This window comes from Castor canadensis, chromosome 11 (assembly GCF_047511655.1).
Source record: "Castor canadensis chromosome 11, mCasCan1.hap1v2, whole genome shotgun sequence".
Lineage (NCBI taxonomy): Eukaryota > Metazoa > Chordata > Mammalia > Rodentia > Castoridae > Castor > Castor canadensis.
Window position 1 is genome coordinate 98,342,214 of NC_133396.1, and position 18,778 is coordinate 98,360,991.

Consider the following 18,778-nt stretch of genomic DNA (forward strand, 5'->3'; position numbering starts at 1 on the left):
CTGAAATCATATCAGAATGCATTAACAATGATGATATCATACGTATATTCCATATCCTGCTAAAGCATAAGCAATGAGTGGATTCTTTTCAGTTCATCTAAAGTAGGCTAATTCAGAAAAAGGGTGGATGTTAAAATGATGAATTTGTTCTCCACCAAAATGACCTAGCACTACCTGATCTCAAGAGTTGATCTTGACTTTAAGGGGCCACATTCAGAGAATCCTATGGAGTTGAGAATTTCAGTTCCAGAATTGACCTGATTTTCCACTGATGTCTTTGTATTTCACTTGAGATTTTGAAGATCCCTTATTACTCTTTTCTCTGCTGAGCCATCTATGTGTAACAGACTCTTAAGTTCTAAATGAGCAGCCAGAAAGAAGTCTTTTCCAGGCTTCAAATGAATCCTTCTCAGCAAGAATCCTCTGGGCTCTCCCTTCTCTGTCTGCCTCTGGGTGGGTTCTGTCTGTGTGGTTCAGATGTACTCCACACAGGATTCAGAGGTGCTCATTTCTTCTTCTGGGTCTCAGATCCCACAGACACCATATTCTCCTGCTTTAAAGATTGATCTCTAGCAAGTGTTGCAGAAGCTTTATTTTCTATGCACATTTATCGCATTTTTAGGAAGCAAGAAAGGACATACTCTTTGTTTTACTTTCATGGGCATAAACTTTGCCATGTTGCTTGAAAAAGCCTGGAACTGTTCTCGGCAGTACTTTGCTTCTTCTTCTTCTTCTTTTTTTTTTTTTTGAAATAACAATACTTATTAAGAAGAAAGAGGAAATTTATCATCCATTTTGAAGGTTCTGCTTAATGCATCTCTTCTGTTAATATTTTTCAGTGTCATGTGGCTTTAAAGTAAGTATTATAATATTTTGTGACAAAGACCATTATTGACAGTCATAAAAAACTTATGAGTAATCAGTAAATAACCACAAATCACCTACAAATATTTTGATGCAAAAGAATAATATTTTTTAAAAAAAACAAAATATACAGATTGAAAGATACCCCATAAAAAATGAAGGTTATTATAACTACTGCTAAGGATATTATTGAAAGTAACTTTGATCCTAGTTACCTAATCTTACATAAAGTAAGTGCTTTAAATTTAAACAACTAAAATTTCACCTGTGTTATATGGATGATTCTATATCTGTACTTACATATACACACATTTACCTTAAGCATATTTAGCAACTCAAGGGGAAAATTCAAATAGTAATGTCAAGAAAATATTCATTAGATGTCAAATTATACATACCAATTTTGGATTTCTTTAAAAGTACTTTGCTTCTTTACTAACTTTAGCACATGTCCTTCCATGGCCAGCAGGGGGCATCTGCCACACAGATTTAGGCTGGATTATGGTTAAACTGGATTGTCCCATGCTGGGACACCTCTTGAAAATGTATTGTGGAAACACTCCTGCAGTATTTCTTTCTTCTTAACTGTTCCAGACATAGGTCTGAAGTCTAGAATTAAACCTGCCTGTGATTATAAAAAGTCTTACAACCATAGGACTGGTCTACACCTCAGGGCCACTTGTTTAAGTCCTGGTGAGGTACGTCTCAAGTTTCTTTTTTTTTTTTTTCTTTTTTCTTTTTTCTTTTATTATTCATATGTGCATACAAGGCTTGTGTCATTTCTCCCCCCTGCCCCCACCCCCTCCCTTACCACCCACTCCGCCCCCTCTCTCTCCCCCCTACCCCCTCAACACCCAGCAGAAACTATTTTGCCCTTATTTCTAATTTTGTTGTAGAGAGAGTATAAGCCATAATAGGAAGGAACAAGGGGTTTTTGCTTGTTGAGATAAGGATAGGTATACAGGGAGCTGACTCACATTGATTTCCTGTGCGTGGGTGTTACCTTCTAGGTTAATTCTTTTTGATCTAACCTTTTCTCTAGTTCCTGGTCCCCTTCTCCTATTGGCCTCAGTTGCTTTTAAAGTATCTGCTTTAGTTTCTCTGCGTTAAGGGCAACAAATGTTAGTTAATTTTTTAGGTGTCTTACCTATCCTCAGATTTCTAGTGATTGCAGTTACTCTGCCTGCTGCCTGTCATCAGAATATGTGCTAGCCATATGGTGTGAAGAGCTGAATGCTTGCTCAGTTTGAGCCCCACTTGTCTATTTTTCTTTTGTTTTCTTTTCTCTCTTCTCTTTCTTTCCTTCTTTCCTTCCCTCCTTCCTTCCTTCCTTCCTTCCTTCCTTCCTTCCTTCCTTCCTTCCTTCCTTCCTTCCTTCCTTCTTTCCTTTTAACCATATCAAGGGCCTAGCACAGGCAAGGCAAGTACTCTACTGCCAACCTACATCCCTAGCCCCTCCACTTGTCTATCTTCACACTCTTTAAAGGACAGAAATTGAATTTATTTATTTTATGGTCCTTGCAGTCATTTGATGATTTTATTTCTCCCCGGTAAACTGTATTAGAAACATCCTAGTCTTCAATAATTCACATTTCAATATTCCACCTACCTTACCCTAAAATTCAGTTTTACTATAAACTAAGTATACTATATACTAAGCAATTCAATTTATTTACTCATTTATACATTCATCAATTTATAAAAGACCCTGGGCTAAGAGCTAACGCTATAATGATAAACAAAATAGGTATTGACCTTGCTTTTGAGGATTTGACACATCTATAAGAGAAATAGATAATACTCAAATACATATGCAGATATATCAGTGCAAATTGTTTTTGTTTATTGTTATAGCTCATCGACTTTTATCAATCACTTGAAAAATATCTATAATTTACTCAGTGGTAAGGACACATGTGTTCTTCAATTGTTTCATGTGTCTCCAAAGCAAGAAATATCCTTGCAATGATTGAAACATCTAGCATAGGACTCTGTGTAGTTGCTTCTTAATAGATTTTGCTTGAATATAATTGTATTTCTAGGAAGTCAACTGTGTTTCTGTTTTTAGTGATTGCTTGTGCTGACTTTCCACACATATGCATCTTAAGGTAATATAGTCACTTTCATTCAATTCACTCATTAGCAGGAAGAAGCAAGGTGGTCCATGGCCTTGAATTTTGATTTCCTGGCAAGCATACTCACACAGGGAACAGATTTGAAACTGCACAACCTAAGAATTATTCAAACTTTTTTCAGATTTTAATCACTAGTGTGAGTCATCTCAAGAATTATCTTCCTCTGAGCCTTTAATTGAACTCTCACCAAGCATTTCCAATTGCTTGTATTTCGAAACCAGTTTGCCTTTGTGAAACAAAAGGATAACAAGAGAAGAGGAAGGAAGCTGAGAGGAGACAAAAATCATTTCTTGTTAATAAGCATTCATGTAATTTAACCAGGAAAAAATGCCCAGTGTATAGTCAGATAGAGCCAGAGACCAAGTCTTAAATTGTAAACAAATAGAAAGTTTTCTTTGGATAGGGTTGTTTTGACATTAAATTAATGTCAGATACATTCGGGTTTATCTTTAAAAGAGAAAATAATTTGGTAAGCTTGAGCTTTATTTTGTTTTTTTATTTGAATTGCTCCATTCCCCTCTTTGTGTGCGGCTGTGCTGGGAAGAAGGGGGACAAGTGTTTAGGGCAGTTTGAACTTCAGCATTTATCAACTTAAAGCCTTTAAACTCCTGTTTTATAGGCATAAATGCAACAATGTTACTTACTCTCTGCATGATCTCAAATTTCTAGTCAATTCAATTGGACTTCCCAAGTTATATGCCCTAACTTTTTTAATGTCCTATTTTTCAGCCTCCTAGGCCAGGAATTGAAGGCTGAAAAAGAGGTGCTTCCACTTTCTTTCTCCCTTGCACCCCCAGGACCAACATGAGGAACATAGTAGCTTGGTGTTTGGTGTTTTTGTGCTCTGTGGAAATGGAATATGATTTTATTTTTTAAATTTTTTTGATGGTACTAGAATTTGAACTCAGGACTTCATGCTTGCTAGAAAGTACTCTACTACTTGAGCCATGCCCAGAACTTTTTTGCTTTAGTTATTTTTCAGATAGCATCTTGTGTTTTTGCCCAGGTTGGCCTGTACTGAGATCCTCCTACCTATATGCTTCCTGTGTAGCTGGGATTGCTGGTGCATACTACCACACCAGGCTTGTTGGTAGAAATGGGGTCTTGCTAACTTTTTGTCCAAGTTTGCCTTAAAGCACAGTCTTCCTGATAGCCACCTCTCAAGTAGCTGGGAGTATAGGTATGAGCCACCATGCCTAGCTCTATAGTATAATTTTCGATAAGTGAAGTTATAAACAGTAATTGGCTTCTACCACTTTAAGAAGTGGTATGTATAAAATAGATCTAGGTCTCTGATTCATCCTGGTTTTAAAGACTTTTGTGGGGTATCCTGAGAATTTAACAACCATTTATAAATGATATTTTTATGTGAAAATGCATCCAAAACAACAAAAGAAAATTTGAAACACATTGACTTCATAAGATAAGATGCTTCCTCCTTACACAGGGACAGACTTGGAAGACATCTTTCAACAGTTTTACCTTTTTCTTGCATTCAGACCAAATTTGCTACAGAGCTCTCCCCAGCATCCATCACTCCATCAGGAAGAAGTTTCAAGTAAGCTAGCCTCATCTAACATGGCTTTCTGTCCTTTCATCACACATCACACTCCACACTCAAATAGTACCGGCTCCTTTAGCTCTTTGTGTTTATCCCTAACACAATACACATATGCCCCTCTCTCTGTGCGGAAGGCCAGTCCCCTTCTTATCCTTAGCTGACCACTGCTTATCCTCCACCTCCACCTCTGAGAGCCCCTGACTTACCCTAGTGGGTGCCAGTGCTCCTTTACCAGTGCTCTGCCGCTTTCTGCTCATCTGCTCCTTAAGCAGCTACTTGGGATTGTTAGCAAGTTTAAGACCTTAGTAGTTACAGGCGCCTTGAAAACCTGTGTGTTTACTGAGCACGCCTGACACAGGAAACTTGAACAATGATTGAACTAGTAAGAAATAAATGAATTAATGACTAGTCTTTAAAACACCCAACTTCTTTTTGAAGTTACCTCTTAATGTATAACTATTGCTCTTGCATGGGGAATTATACACAAATACCTTTCTGCCATTTAACCAAGCAAATGACTCAAGCTGGGCATGGTGGTTCACACCTATCGTACCTGCACTCAGGAGTTTGAGGCAGGAGGATTGTGATTTCAAGACCAGCCTGGGCCTCATAGTAAGACTCTGTCTCAAAAACAGAAAACAAACAAAAGCATGTGGCTCAAATGAAGGCAAAAGAGAGAAAAGAGAAAGAAACAAGTTGAAATCAAATTTTTATGAATTTCTTTACTGACTAAAAAACTGAAATAAGTGGTAAAAAGAAAAAATATACAATGTGGAGCTTGAATGGGACCTGGAACAGTAAAAGGATATTGGGTAAAAACTGAGGAAAAGAATAAAGCATGAACTTTATTTTTGTTTTTTGAAGGTCAAGTCCTTTGATTTTGGCAAGACAGAAACTGGAATCCATTACACATGCAAATAGCTTGTGTCATTTCAGTTCAACAGTGTGGTAGCCATATCTTCTACTGTGTGTAAGGGTTTATAGGACCACTGGATACAAATAAATGTGGACTTACCTAATGTGCTGCAATCAGTGAAATGCCTGATCAAAGGATCTAGGATTTATTTACAATGTGCTGTTTCTGTGTCCATTTTATTTAATTTTATTGTTTTTTACATTTACTCACATTTGTATACATTGTTTGGGCCACAATTCCCCTCCTCCCCTGCTTCCAGGCAGAACCTGTTCTGCCCTCTTGTCCTCCAATTTTGTTGAAGAGAAAACATAAGAGATAATACGAAATACATAGCATTTTTGCTAGTTTGAGATAAAGATAATTATACAGAGAGATTCCTAGCATTGCTTCCAGGCACTTGTGTATTGCAACCCACATTGGTGCATCTCTACCAGACCTCTTTACTACTTCCTGTTCCCCTTCCCATAGTGGCCTCTGCCAGTTTAAAATTACTATATTCATTCCTCTACAGTGAGCACATCAACCACATTCAAGTTTTACTGGAGGTATCACAATACCCAATTCAAACTATTCTACAGAGACATAGCAATAAAAACAGCATGGTACTGGCACAAAAACAGATATGAAGACCAGTGGAGCAGAATAAACAACCCAAATATAAATCCTTACAGCTATGCCCACCTTATTTTTGACAAAGGCGTCAAAAACATATGATGGAGAAAAGACAGCGTCTTCAACAAATGTTGCTGGGAAAAGTGGTTATCTGCCTGCAGAAAACTGAAACAAGATCATGCCTGTCACCCTGTACTAGTATCAACTCAAAGTGGATTAAGGACCTTAATATCAGACCTGAAACCTTGCAGTTAGTACAGGAAAAAGCAGGGAATACTCTGGAAGTAATGGGTATAGCCAAAGACTTCCTCACTAGAACTCCAGTAGCCCAGCAACTAAGAAAAAAGATGGACAAATGGGACTACATGAAATTAGAAAGATTCTGCACAACAAAAGAAATGGTTTCTAAATTGAAGAGACCACCCACAGAGTGTCATCAAAAACTGACAACCAGAATACAGTGTGCTCAAAAAACTAAACTCCCCCAAAATCAATGAACCAATAAAGAAGTGGGCAGCTGAACTAAACAGAACTTTTTCAAAGGAAGAAGTCCAAATGACCAAAAAACACATGAAAAAAATGCTCACCATCCCTGGCCATAAAGGAAATGCAAATCAAAGCCACACTAAGATTCCACCTCACTCCTGTTAGAATAGCTAGCGTCAAGTATGAGCTTTAGTAATAATGCTGTATCAATATTGGTTTATTAATTACAGCAAATCTACCATATAAATATAAGATGTCAATTAAAGGGGGAGTGACATGCAACAGTGTATGGGAATTGTACTGGCTTCTCAATTCTTCTGTAAATCTAAAACATTAAATTTATTTAAAAATAAACAAGAAAATCTTAAAAAAAGAAACAGAAGATGGGAGACAAAAAAATCAAAACCTAAACCTAAATAACCAAATAAAAAATAAAACCAGACACCTGAGAGATTTTCATTAGATAGTATTTATCTAAATATTGATAAATGCACTTGAGCAGTCAAGGTTAAAACAACCAGCACCCCCAGGGATTCTCTTTATGCACAGGAAGTGGAGTCAGAGGGAGATGTGAAGGATGAAGTTCTCCAGGACTGGGTGGGATAGCCTGCCCTGATAGAAAACATGGACTTTGTATTTCTAATAGTTGTACTACACTTTGACCAGCAGAGGGTAGCCACAAATACTGCATGCATTTCCCACCCCACCCCCAAAAATATTTTCTTCCTATTTCAGATCAGTATAAAAATTGGCAATTTTTGTTTTCAGAGGTAGAATATGGAAGGTGGCAGTTCTAGCAATTTCTTAGAACTGTGGGAATTTTTGTTGACCTTTCAATTTGGTACTTAAAGCTAAGAAACATGGGTTAAATTTGGTTGTAAAAGGGATTATGCAGTAAGAGCTAACTTTGCAGAAGCAGACTTATACATCATATGCTCTGCAAGTGACTCATATCCACGAGCATATTTGATCATCATAAAAGTATGAGAATATACTATTTTATCAGTCCCTAATTTCTAGACAGAAAAACCTAACATTAGACAACTGTGGAGCCTGGAATCAAAGTTCAAGACTTACTTTAGCTCACTGTTATATAAGCTCCCTCAGCAAAACATTCCAAAATGCTGTCCTTGGCTAGTTCAACTTGATGCAGTGGGGCAACCAAGGTGGCTTCAGTGAACACAGAAGGTTCTAGAGAAAGAACAGAAGCAGAAAAAAGTGCAATGGAAGTGCTATTCACAATAGCCAAGTCATGGAAACAGCCAAGATGCCCCACTACTGATAAATGGATTAAGAAAATGTGGTACTTATACACAATGGAATTTTACTCAGCCATGAAGAAGAATGAAATCTTATCATTTGCAAGTAAATGGATGGAACTGGAGAACATCATTCTGAGTGAGGTTAGCCAGGCTCAGAAGACCACAAATCATATGTTCTCTCTCATATGCGGACTTTAGATCTAGGGCAAATGCAGCAGTGTGGTTGGACTTGGGTCACACCTAAGGGGAGAGCACATACGGGAGGAATGGGGATAGGTAGGAAACCCAAAACATGAAAGTGTTTGATGTCTCCACTGCAGAGAAGCTAATACAGTAATCTTAAAATAACAGAGGTCAATATGAGAAGGTGACTGGGAAGTAGTGAAGAGGTCAGGTAGAGATGAATCAATTCGGGTTGTAATACACTTGTGCATGGAAGCAAAGCTAGGACTTTCTCTGTATAGCTATCTGTATTTCAGCTAGCAAAAATGCTAAGTCTTTTTTTTAATGTCTTTCTTATTATTGCTTATGTCTTCTCTTCAACAAAATTGAAGGAAAGGGCAGAACAGGTTCTGCCTGGAAGTGAAGGGGTAGGGGGGAGAAGGAGGGGGTGAGGAGGGGTGAGGGGCAGGGGAGAAATGGCCCAAACAATGTATGCACATATGAACAAATGAATAAAGAAAAAAAAGTGCAAAGGAAAAGATAAAGTACAGATGACTAATTCTAAATCACAGTTTCAAAATCATATTTACTGTACTAACAGAAAATATGCCATAATAATTAGATATTTATATATATTTTTAAAGCTACTAGAATAAGATTCCTTAACTTTTTCTCTCTAGTATCTACAATTGTTTTTCCTGGGCATTCAATTTACTTCAATTGTCTCATTGTCATCTCTGTATGTATAAATGAGGACTGTGTTTATAATACCAAAATCCTGTCTGACCACAATATGAACCCCATCACAGCTCTTTAAGACTTTGGTTATGATTAGTAGTGACTGGGAGACCAATGTTAGCTGATATATGAGGAACAGAATGAAGATACTTTTAGTTCACATTGACAAATATTATTAGATGTTTGCTATGTTGCCAAGCAGTCATGCCAGGCACAGAGGTTAAAAAGCATTTAAGACCAATTTCTAGCTTTAAAGAGGTCTCTATCCAGCTTGAAAAACACACATAAATCAATAACCATAATGCAAATATGATAAACCCTGTCATGTGTTTTATGCATAGAAACATGTAAAGTGTCACAGTGACAAGGAAATGACAGTTTGGGGTCTCCTAATATGCGACAGCTTGTCCTGTGGAATAATACTTAAGATATGCATGGTGCTTTTTAAGTTCAGAATCATGCTCAAGTGATGGGTAACTTAGAAGACAGATTTTTCAACTGGGCATGAAAATAGTTGTATACTATGATGGAAGAGTATACAGAATTCTGACCACATATACCCACTAAAATGCTGAATATACTAAAAATGAGTAACAGTGCCACAGTCCATCCAATTGCAATCAATACTTCTCTATGAAGGCTTACTGTCATAAGATATACTCCAACAGCTATTATAGGACAATGAACAAGTGTTTAGGAAAGCAAACTTTGAAAAGAAATCAACTATCAAGAGAGAGTATGTATACTGTGCTTGATTAAAGCATGGTATATACCAAGGCAAAACCCCCTTGACTGTCAATATACACTTTAAAAAATGAAGGGCAGGAGGGTAACAGGTCTTTTCAGAGGGTGGGTACCAGTGGGAAGGGGGTGGGCATAAGAAAAGGGTGAATAAAGGTGAATATGTGGATGTCTTTTGTATTTATATAGGAAAACAGAAGAATGAAACCAATTGAAACTGTTCTAAGAAGGGGGAAAAAGATATAAGGGAGGACAATGAAGGGGTAGATCTAAATAAGATGTATTATAAGCACATATGTAAATACAACAATGCATCTTCCTGCAAAACTATTATATGCTAATAAAATTTTTAAAAAGAAATAAATTATCAATCATATTAATTTCATTTTATAGCTGGAAATGGCTCATGGAAACATCTAGTTTAACTCTGTCATTTTACAGAAAAGGAAATTGAAGTTTGGCAGTAAAAAAGAAGTAATTTTTTTCAAATGTTATATATCTAATTAATGGCTGGGATCAGAGCCTTCAGAAGACTAGTAGGCAACATAGTAGTGAAAAATTATACTCTGAATTCTAAAGACAGACAACTTGGGCTCTACCACATACTAGCTAGATTGGATTAAGTTCTTTAAACTGCCTGGTTTTTCAGTTTCCTTATCTGCAAAATGGAGATAATATTATGGTATCTGCCATATAAAAAGGAGAGAATATATCTAAATCCATTAATATTAAAATTAGGTAGTGCAAATTATCCAGGACCATAAGAGTTTAGTGAATGCTAATTATTGGAACTTATGTGTCCTAATTTCTGCATTGATGGTCTTTCTGTCTCAACAAGAATGAAAAGTGAAAGGGTTTTGTTGACTTTTGTTTGATGCCAAAAGAAATTTCTTTCTCAGATCAGAATACTCATGTGTTATTCTATTCCCCTTTACATCTCATCTTTCAGGGCCAAGGAGATTAAGATCAAGTTGGGAATTCTCCTCCAGAAGCCAGACTCAGCTCTTGACCTTATCATTCCATATAACGAGAAGCCGGAGAAACTAGCCAAGACCCAGAAGTGAGTCATGAACATGGATTCCACTCAGTTTCCTCCAGATAATGACTATTTTTCCAGTGTGTAGCACCATCTTTTATCTATAGAATTACCCCCTTCTATTACTCCTTGAAGACCGTACTAGTACTCAGAGAATTGGTTCATAAATAAGCATTAAAAAAATTATTCCATGTCTGAAGCATAATGCCAAATAAAGGCAGAATTATTAAAAGTGGGGACCTTCCTTATCTTTGGGAAAGGTAGACTATGCTTTGTAAAATGGCACTAGCCACTTCTCAGTTATTTACCACACAGAAGTGTGGGATACACACTTGACTATTTACTACCTTGGGCCAGGTAAGCCTTGCACGCTCACCTGCTAAAGAATATCCAAGGCTACTTCTTCAGCAGGAAGATGCAAGTGAGAACATTTCCTCAGGAAGATGCTAAGGAAAAGGTAGATAAAGTAAAACCAATAGTTTCTTCCCCAAGGTCCAACAGAGGAACAGCAGAATGATACTTCAGGGAGGAATGGATTCTTGACTATTTCTATTTAATGCACACCAAGCACTTTACTCCAACCCATAAATCAATATTAATATTTCTGATAAGATTTCTGCAGTTCTTCCTCCCTTATCCTCACCCCTAAAGCCACACCTGTCCTCCTTTCCTCCCATTAATTTGGGTAAGGCAGGAAACTATAATTCTAAAGGGTCCATATGTTATGGCAGTGAGTGTAGCTCTCACAGTGTGCACTGGCCCTACTTTAACTCAGTAACATTATTCCCAGCATTCCCATGACTCATCACCATTCCATCACCTTCCCAGACCATCACTGCCAAAATAGATACTCTCCACCTTCCCTTTAAAGCAGAGACCCATGGAATTCAAGAAAGGAAAGAAGAAAGTCCAAATGTATTAAAACTCCTTCACTCTGCTACCTGAAATCTTCAAGATCACAAAAGTTGTGGGGAAAATACAGAAGTCCCTTTTAACGTTCACTACTCTTAAAATGTAACATTTGTATAAAGTGGCCAAACCATCCTTTGTCCAAATGACCTTCGACTTAATGCAGTTGGCTTGCTTTGGAGATACAGAAATGGGTTATTCTTTTTAAAAATCATTTTCCATCATCCTAAGTGGATATTTCCATTCTCCTCCTTTTATTACTTCAAAGCAGAAGTGAGGCATAATTGAGTTTTCTGCATTTAGAAAGGGGAAAGTTAATTCACTGTGAAGCAGCAGGCTCCAAGCATGAGTGGAGAATAAGAACTACATTTCATAGCAGCAACAGATCAAAAGGTCTACTTTGAAGTAAACAGTTTGGTAATTATTGATCCGTTGGGATTAACTTTAAAAAATAAACTACTACATTTCCGGCTTGATTCTCTGCTGTAATATCCCACACGGATACTTGAACTATTTGACCAAATGGGCTCAGAAACTGTTTTAGGAGAGAATCTGGAACTGACATTTATTTGATTATTTGCTTCTTTTGTTTTCCATCCCATTTCTTCTTCCAAACATTTGAATTTTTTGGAAAAATCCTTCATATCCCTAAAGAATATTTGTGTGTGTCTACTGAAGTTTTAACAATGACCACTACAAGATATTCCCACTCTCTTCCAAACCCTTAACCCTCCTTCCATCTCTTCACTTTGGGCAAATTTCTGTGCCTTTATGGGACAAGGAAAGACTGTGTTCTATATGACCTCTGTTGACTTCTCTTTTCTCAACCTTAATATTTCTTTTCTTTTTTTTTACCCACTTTCTCTCAGAGGATAAAATAAACCTCTTGGCTGAAGGTAATTTTAATCCCTCTCATCTTCTTTGGACTATTTTTAAGGATGCATTTTCTAGTTTTAATATATTTTTCTCAGTTTTATTAAAAAATTGAACCACTGAGAAAAATAGAAGAAAAGCTACCTGTATGTTTACATCATACCCCACCTATGTTTCCATTTTAGTGTTCTTTTGGAAAAAAAAATTTATGTTTAAAATGATTAATTTGTCACATTATTGTTGTATGGGGGGCACATTATGATATTTACAAGAGTTGTTAGATACCATTTTAGTATTCTTTATTGTTCTTTTTCCCCTTGAACTTGCTTCCAGTAGGAGAAAACCCACTTCTTTGATTTTTGCAACAAAGCTCACGTATTCAGGCTGATGCCCTGGGGGATATGTGACAGGATGGGTTTCAAAGGGACAGGTTCTCCGTGAATGACATGCTATCTTTGCAGGCAGCAAGGACACCATTGTCCTATGAGAGATTTGTCAAATGAAATGTGGGAAGAGTGGAGAAAAGAGGGAGATAGCTTCCAGCTGTGATGGTCACTTCCTGAACCAGGTGGCATTTATACTGTGCATTATAAAACACGTAGTTAATCATCCCTATAAATGTTTATTTTGCCTTTCCTTTGAACTGGCTTCCTCTCCTCCCTCACACACCCACAACAGAGACTCTGTGCTCACCCTCTGTGGTCAGCTATGACCTTGCAAACCAGGATGCTCATTGGTCATTTAGTGATATGCATCTATCTTGTTTGCAGAGAAGTCAGACTTAATGAATCCTGCCAAATTCTAAGAATCAGGACAGGATGAACCTGTTACCTTCTAGGCTGGTAATCAGGACACTGGGCTGCATGCTGTGGGGGCTGTGTCCTGCTTGGCTGCCTTTAAATCAATTTGGACTAATTTAACCCCCGAGCGGACTCTGCACATGTCCTTTTCAGGAATTTAATCTTGGCTGTGATGTGCTGCTGTTATTGACCATTAATCAGTTTCTAACAAGACCATTTGGGACAAATTGGGCCTGGTAACATGCTTAAGTTTGGTGCACCTGCTCATGTCACTGCTACTTCCTGTGCTCCAGAGGAAAATGGGGACAGGAAAGTGATTTCATTTTATGAGAATATTTATAAAATCAGGAGATTCAGTGAATGAACCAGTCCTTCCCTTTGCTCTGAGCCAGTTTCTTTTGTCCAATAATTCAATGTCCTGCTGCTTCTGTGAACTGTTGGAACTTGGTGTGTATCTATTATTTGCAAAATATTGAAACAACTATGATGAAGAAATTAAGATGTGTAAGGTTTTGTGCTGGATATGTAGGTATGAGATTACACACACACACACACACACACACACACACACACAGGAAAAGTTCTCCGTATGAAGCAATATAGAAGAGCCAAAAGGAGTTATTGACCTCTAAAAAGTATGTCATTTTTATAGTTAGCAATAAAATGAACCAGCAAAATATAAAGACACATTTGTAAGCCCATGTTTGTGCTACTTTTCCTCCCCGTGTTCCTTTATGCTAGCCAGAGGGACACAAAGAGAGGAAAGGTAGTTCAATAAATTGCCAAAGAATTATGACATTTATGTTTCTAGTCAGAAAAACAGGAATCAACTAAAATTACTTCATAAAGGTGTTACCCTCATTTTTTGTGAAGTATAAGTTTCAACAAGTGAACACACGGACTTGATATTAAAAAATCATGTAATTAGGACTCACAGTTTATACAATAAGGAACAGCGAAGTTAGGGAATTATCACAGCACTTTAGCCAAGAAACCTACTGCTATCTTGGACTCATTACATAAAGTAAAGCTTAATCCAAGTCAAGAAAATAAAAAGCAGAATAAACAATTTTCTTATCAACCTCAGCTGCGAAACTTAGTAATTAAAACTCCAGAAATATAATTGACAGTTGATAAACAATTTAAGAGCTAAGGAAATTCCAATTTGGGAAAAACACATCCATTGCCTTTATAGTCTAATAAATGTCCTGTCAGTTTATTTTGATGTGACAATGAAGAACTCACAACATAATGCAAGGGTTCAAGCAGGGTGATTGCAAGGAGAGTGCAGTCAACCATTTTTTTTAGATACCACCAGTTTGCCTTGACACATCCTGCTGGGAGAGAAGAATTGGTGGTTAAAATGAAATAGCTGCAGGGTTTCTGCATATATAAATGTTAAAAGCAGCCAAAGGGAAAATTATATGTTGTCTATTACCTCCTTCTTTTGAGTCAGCATCTCAAGCATTTGTGTACGACATTCCAATTCAGGATATATTAACTACTTTTCTTCTCAGAAAGATCAAATTCTTTAAAAAAAAAATTTCCCTGTCCTAATTGGGCAGAGAAATAAAGGTAGATTTTTTTAAAATGTAAACTTGCTATGATATTCCCAGCATGAGGCAAAATTATCCATACCATCTTGCACTAGCCTTAATGAGATGGCCTTCTGCTGTGGATGTGGAACCAAATACCCTTTGCTAATTAAGTCAGGTGGTGAATGGGCAACATTGATGAGGCAGGGAACATGAGTTCAATCCCTATAACAGGACAACTGGATGTCATTGAGTTATGTTTATGTTTACAATGAAGACCACAGTTAGAGCCACCATCATGGGATATACAAGAATATCAAGACACAGTGTCATGACAAATAAACTGTACTTCTAAAAAGGGACAGAAAGATTATCTAGAAAGAAATGAAGATATGTAATATAAGTACATGAAAGCAAACCAGTTAATTAGAACCAACTATTAGAAAGTAATTCAAGTGCCCTTGTTGTGAGGATGGGTCATCAGTTGTATCATTTCCACCTCAGAAAAACAGGGCCAGGTCATTGTCATATATGCAGTTAGCTACCTACTTATGCTGCCACCTATTTCTGTCCTTGTTCTTGACTTAGACCCTCGCTGGACGAGGCCCTGCAATGGCGTGATTCCCTGGACAAGCTCCTGCAGAACAACTGTAAGTTCAATTTGTTTCTTATTAGGGTCACAATAGGATCAGGACAGAGACATAAAACACCTATGCTTTTCTTGTGTCCTTATTTCCTGATTTTGGCATTTCTTCAATTTTTCCAAGTGATTTCAACAAAACGAGGGTACCATGGGAGTATGGTCGTAAGCATACAGCTAGTTATGTGGTCTCTCCCTGTGTGAAAAAATGAAGACTCACACTGCGGGCTGTGTTCCCATCTGTCTTGCTTACGTGCATGAGCCAAAGCAAGTGGCTTGACCTGTGTGCTTCTTAACAGTCTTACCAGTAAACTAGAGAAACTAATTGTTCCCTGCTTGCACTCATAATAGACTGACAAGGATTGGATACCACAGAAGAAAGATCTCTGAACAAGTCATGGGTAGTAAACTGTAGTTCAAATTCCTATCAACAGCTCTTGTGACCTGACATGAGTCATTATCTCCTCCAGCCTCAGTTTCTTCTTCTGGCAGTATGCCTTTTATATCTTCATTCAAGACATGACAAAAGTCACAACTCTTTTCCAAGCTAAAAACCAATGCAACAATGAATACTACTTACCTTTTCCTTAATCTGAAATCTTTACTGATTCCTAATACTTATATTATCAAGTGTAGTTTCTAATGTTCAAGATTCACCATAACTATATGGCTGATCCTTAGGCGAACTGACCTATCATCTGTTTGTATAGGATTTCTACATGTATTCCCTTTGGCAGGATACCTGAACTCATACCTCTAGCTGTTGAAATTCTCCCTCTCCTACAAGAGCTAGCCTAAATACAAAATGCCTAGTCTTCCTTGACCATCCAAATGAATCATTCATCCTCTGAACTTCCAGAGCCATTTTTCAGTATATCTTCTATGCCATTTAATATTTGCTGCCTTGTATTCTGTTTGTTGTTGACTTCCTTCTATGATAGAATAACAAATGGAATGTCAGACGTGCCCAAATAATTCTACCTCAACATCATTGGCCTGGAGAAACAATATTTGCCCTGTTTCCCTACATATCAGCTATTTATGCATCATGAATAACTATAAGTCTAACTCTAACCACTCAGTTTCTGTGAGATACTCTTATTTGAATCTGCTAAAACTAATAATATATAGTCAGAAAATCTCAAAAATTAACTGTGACTGATGCAAAACAGGTAAGAAAGACAGTTACATTTGAGAACTATATACATATAAAACTTCACAATCCTTTTTGGCATGTTTGATTCCATCAATTTAAGCGATTTAAACTTGAGGAAGAATGTCTTTGTTGATTTATAAGGAACATTTGACATTCTTTTGTGTTAATATAGTTTATTTCCTCTCACAGTTGATATAGCTACCCAAGTATTCCTTAAATCAAAATTTCTTTGAGTGGAAATAAAACCAATAGGTACCAAGCCTCTAAAAAACCCTAGCTAATCTGCTACTCAGTCTTTTCTAACTAGTAGTGATGCTTTTACCTTTCTTCATTTAAGAAATAATTTTTTAATCACCCAGTGTCTTTGACTCTGTTCTTAAAAACATCAATTTCTTATATTTTGCCTTCAATTCCATAGGTAGTGCCATCCATTTCCATTTATTAGTTTCATGGCATACATAACAAATATGTTGTTCTTTAAACACAAGAGCTGATACAAGTCCGTGACAAAAAATAATTCCCCCATATGCCATTTTTAAGAGCACAGGAATGATGAAGCATAGCCCAGTAGCAGCAAAGTTTTTAGGTGACATCCCAAGAGCTTCAAAAGGTCAGAACATTTCCTTGAGACACCCTTGAGAACTGGACTCTCCCATGAGGAATAAAATAGCATAGACCCAGGCTCATCTTTTTGTTTCTATCTTTGCATTTTCTCTTTGCTTCTCTCTCTTTAGTTTCTACTTTTCTTCCTTCTTTTTTCTTATCATCTTACTCACTGACAAACTCATTTTAACTCAAGACAACAATAATAAAATGCAATAGCTAACATTTATTAATCACATGCCATGCACTCTTCTAAGCACTTTGCATTTATTAGTTTATTTAATTATAATAATTTTAGGACCATGGTACAACAGCCCCTATTTTTCATAATAGGAAATTGAAACTTAGAGAGATTAGGTAGCTTGCCCAGGAAATAAAATACTACAGCAATAGCAAAATCAGAAATTTAATTTTTCTTTAAAATTTATGTTCTTTGGTTCTGTGAGTTGAAAGGAAACCCTTCCCTTAATGTGTCTTATTTAGCTCAGTGGAAATCTCTAGTAAACGTTAAATGCACAGATTTGAGCTAGGAGGTGGGTGCAAAAGTGAGGCAATGCTAAGTAAAACTCAAAGAATTAATCAAGTTATAGAAAAGATGGCTGTATACAAACAGTTCCAATAAAAGAATAGAAAGTGATCTCTTCCCTCCTAGTAACAAAAATCCTCAAGAGCAAGTAGATGGCAGTGGGCAAAGACTACCTCACAGATGATGCAGCATTTTAGTTGAGTTTTAAATGATGACAAGGATACATTTTAAATGTTATAAATAATACTGATGAATGTCAGTATGCATTGAACAACATAATAGTAATTGTTTAGTACCATATAAAAGGTATAGATGAATTATTTAATCCTTACCACAGCCCTATCAGATGGGTTACATTATTGTCTCCATTTACCAGATGGGGCAACAGAGGCTCAGAGAGTTTGGATATCTTGCCCAAGTTATTGCAATAAATATAGGGTACCAGAATTCACCCTGAGGCAATCTTGGCTTGAGAGTCTAGTTTGAGCCAATAGGCTATGTAATGTCACTTATTAATTATCGGTGCCATTTCACTGCCCTTCCTATGCCCTCCCCCACCACCAAAGACTGTGGAGAGTGGATTATGAAAAGCCTATGAGAACTGGACATGAGCAAGGTGAGATGCAGCTTAATTGCTTTCATCTGTAGGCTGAGATAGGTGTAGCCTCGTGCCACAAAACAGAAAAAGCAGAACAGCCAAGTCTCCTAAGCTTGCATTCAGAGAAGCAAAGAATGCAGGTTTCTCCTGTTACAATGTCACACCCCTCCCCAAGAGCCTCTGCTCCACCCTGTTCGCCACTGTTTATAAAAGATCCACTGAAGGAGGGCTTGGGGTTTCTTTTTTTTGTCTTTGTCTTTTGGTTTGGAGGGTTTTTTGGGGCTTTGGCTTGGGCTTTGGCTTGATTCTTTTCCTTGGGCTTTTTGGTGTGGGAAGCTTTTGGAAGGGAAAAGAATTACTGAAGGGGAAAGAATTGCTAAAGGGAAGTTGCTGAAGTATGGCTAAAGAGAGGTTGATAGAAAGTCTGCACCGAGAACTTTAACATAGGCCTTAGAAAAGCAAAGCCAAAGAAAGAACGTTAACATAGGCTTTAGAAGCTAAAGAAAAGCCAAAGAGAACATGGAACAGTGCAAGATAGAGGACTGAGATTTTGCAAGTCTGAACACCTAGGCTTTAAGAAAGCTAAAGAGAGAATGCTAAAGAAAAGCACCAAGCCTGAGGGCAG

At 37.2% G+C, this 18,778-nt stretch overlaps 1 protein-coding gene across 4 annotated transcripts in view; it reads left to right on the top strand.

Annotated features, from left to right (window-relative positions):
- The window catches only part of Rgs5 (regulator of G protein signaling 5), a 159,874-nt gene that overhangs the window by 129,457 nt on the left and 11,639 nt on the right, over positions 1 to 18,778 (top strand). For all 4 annotated transcript variants that reach the window (XM_074047617.1, XM_074047616.1, XM_074047618.1 and 1 more), the window contains 2 exons: positions 10,427 to 10,537; positions 15,219 to 15,280. In XM_074047617.1, the coding sequence (XP_073903718.1) occupies positions 10,427 to 10,537; positions 15,219 to 15,280 (173 nt within the window). The remainder of the gene's footprint in view (positions 1 to 10,426; positions 10,538 to 15,218; positions 15,281 to 18,778) is intronic.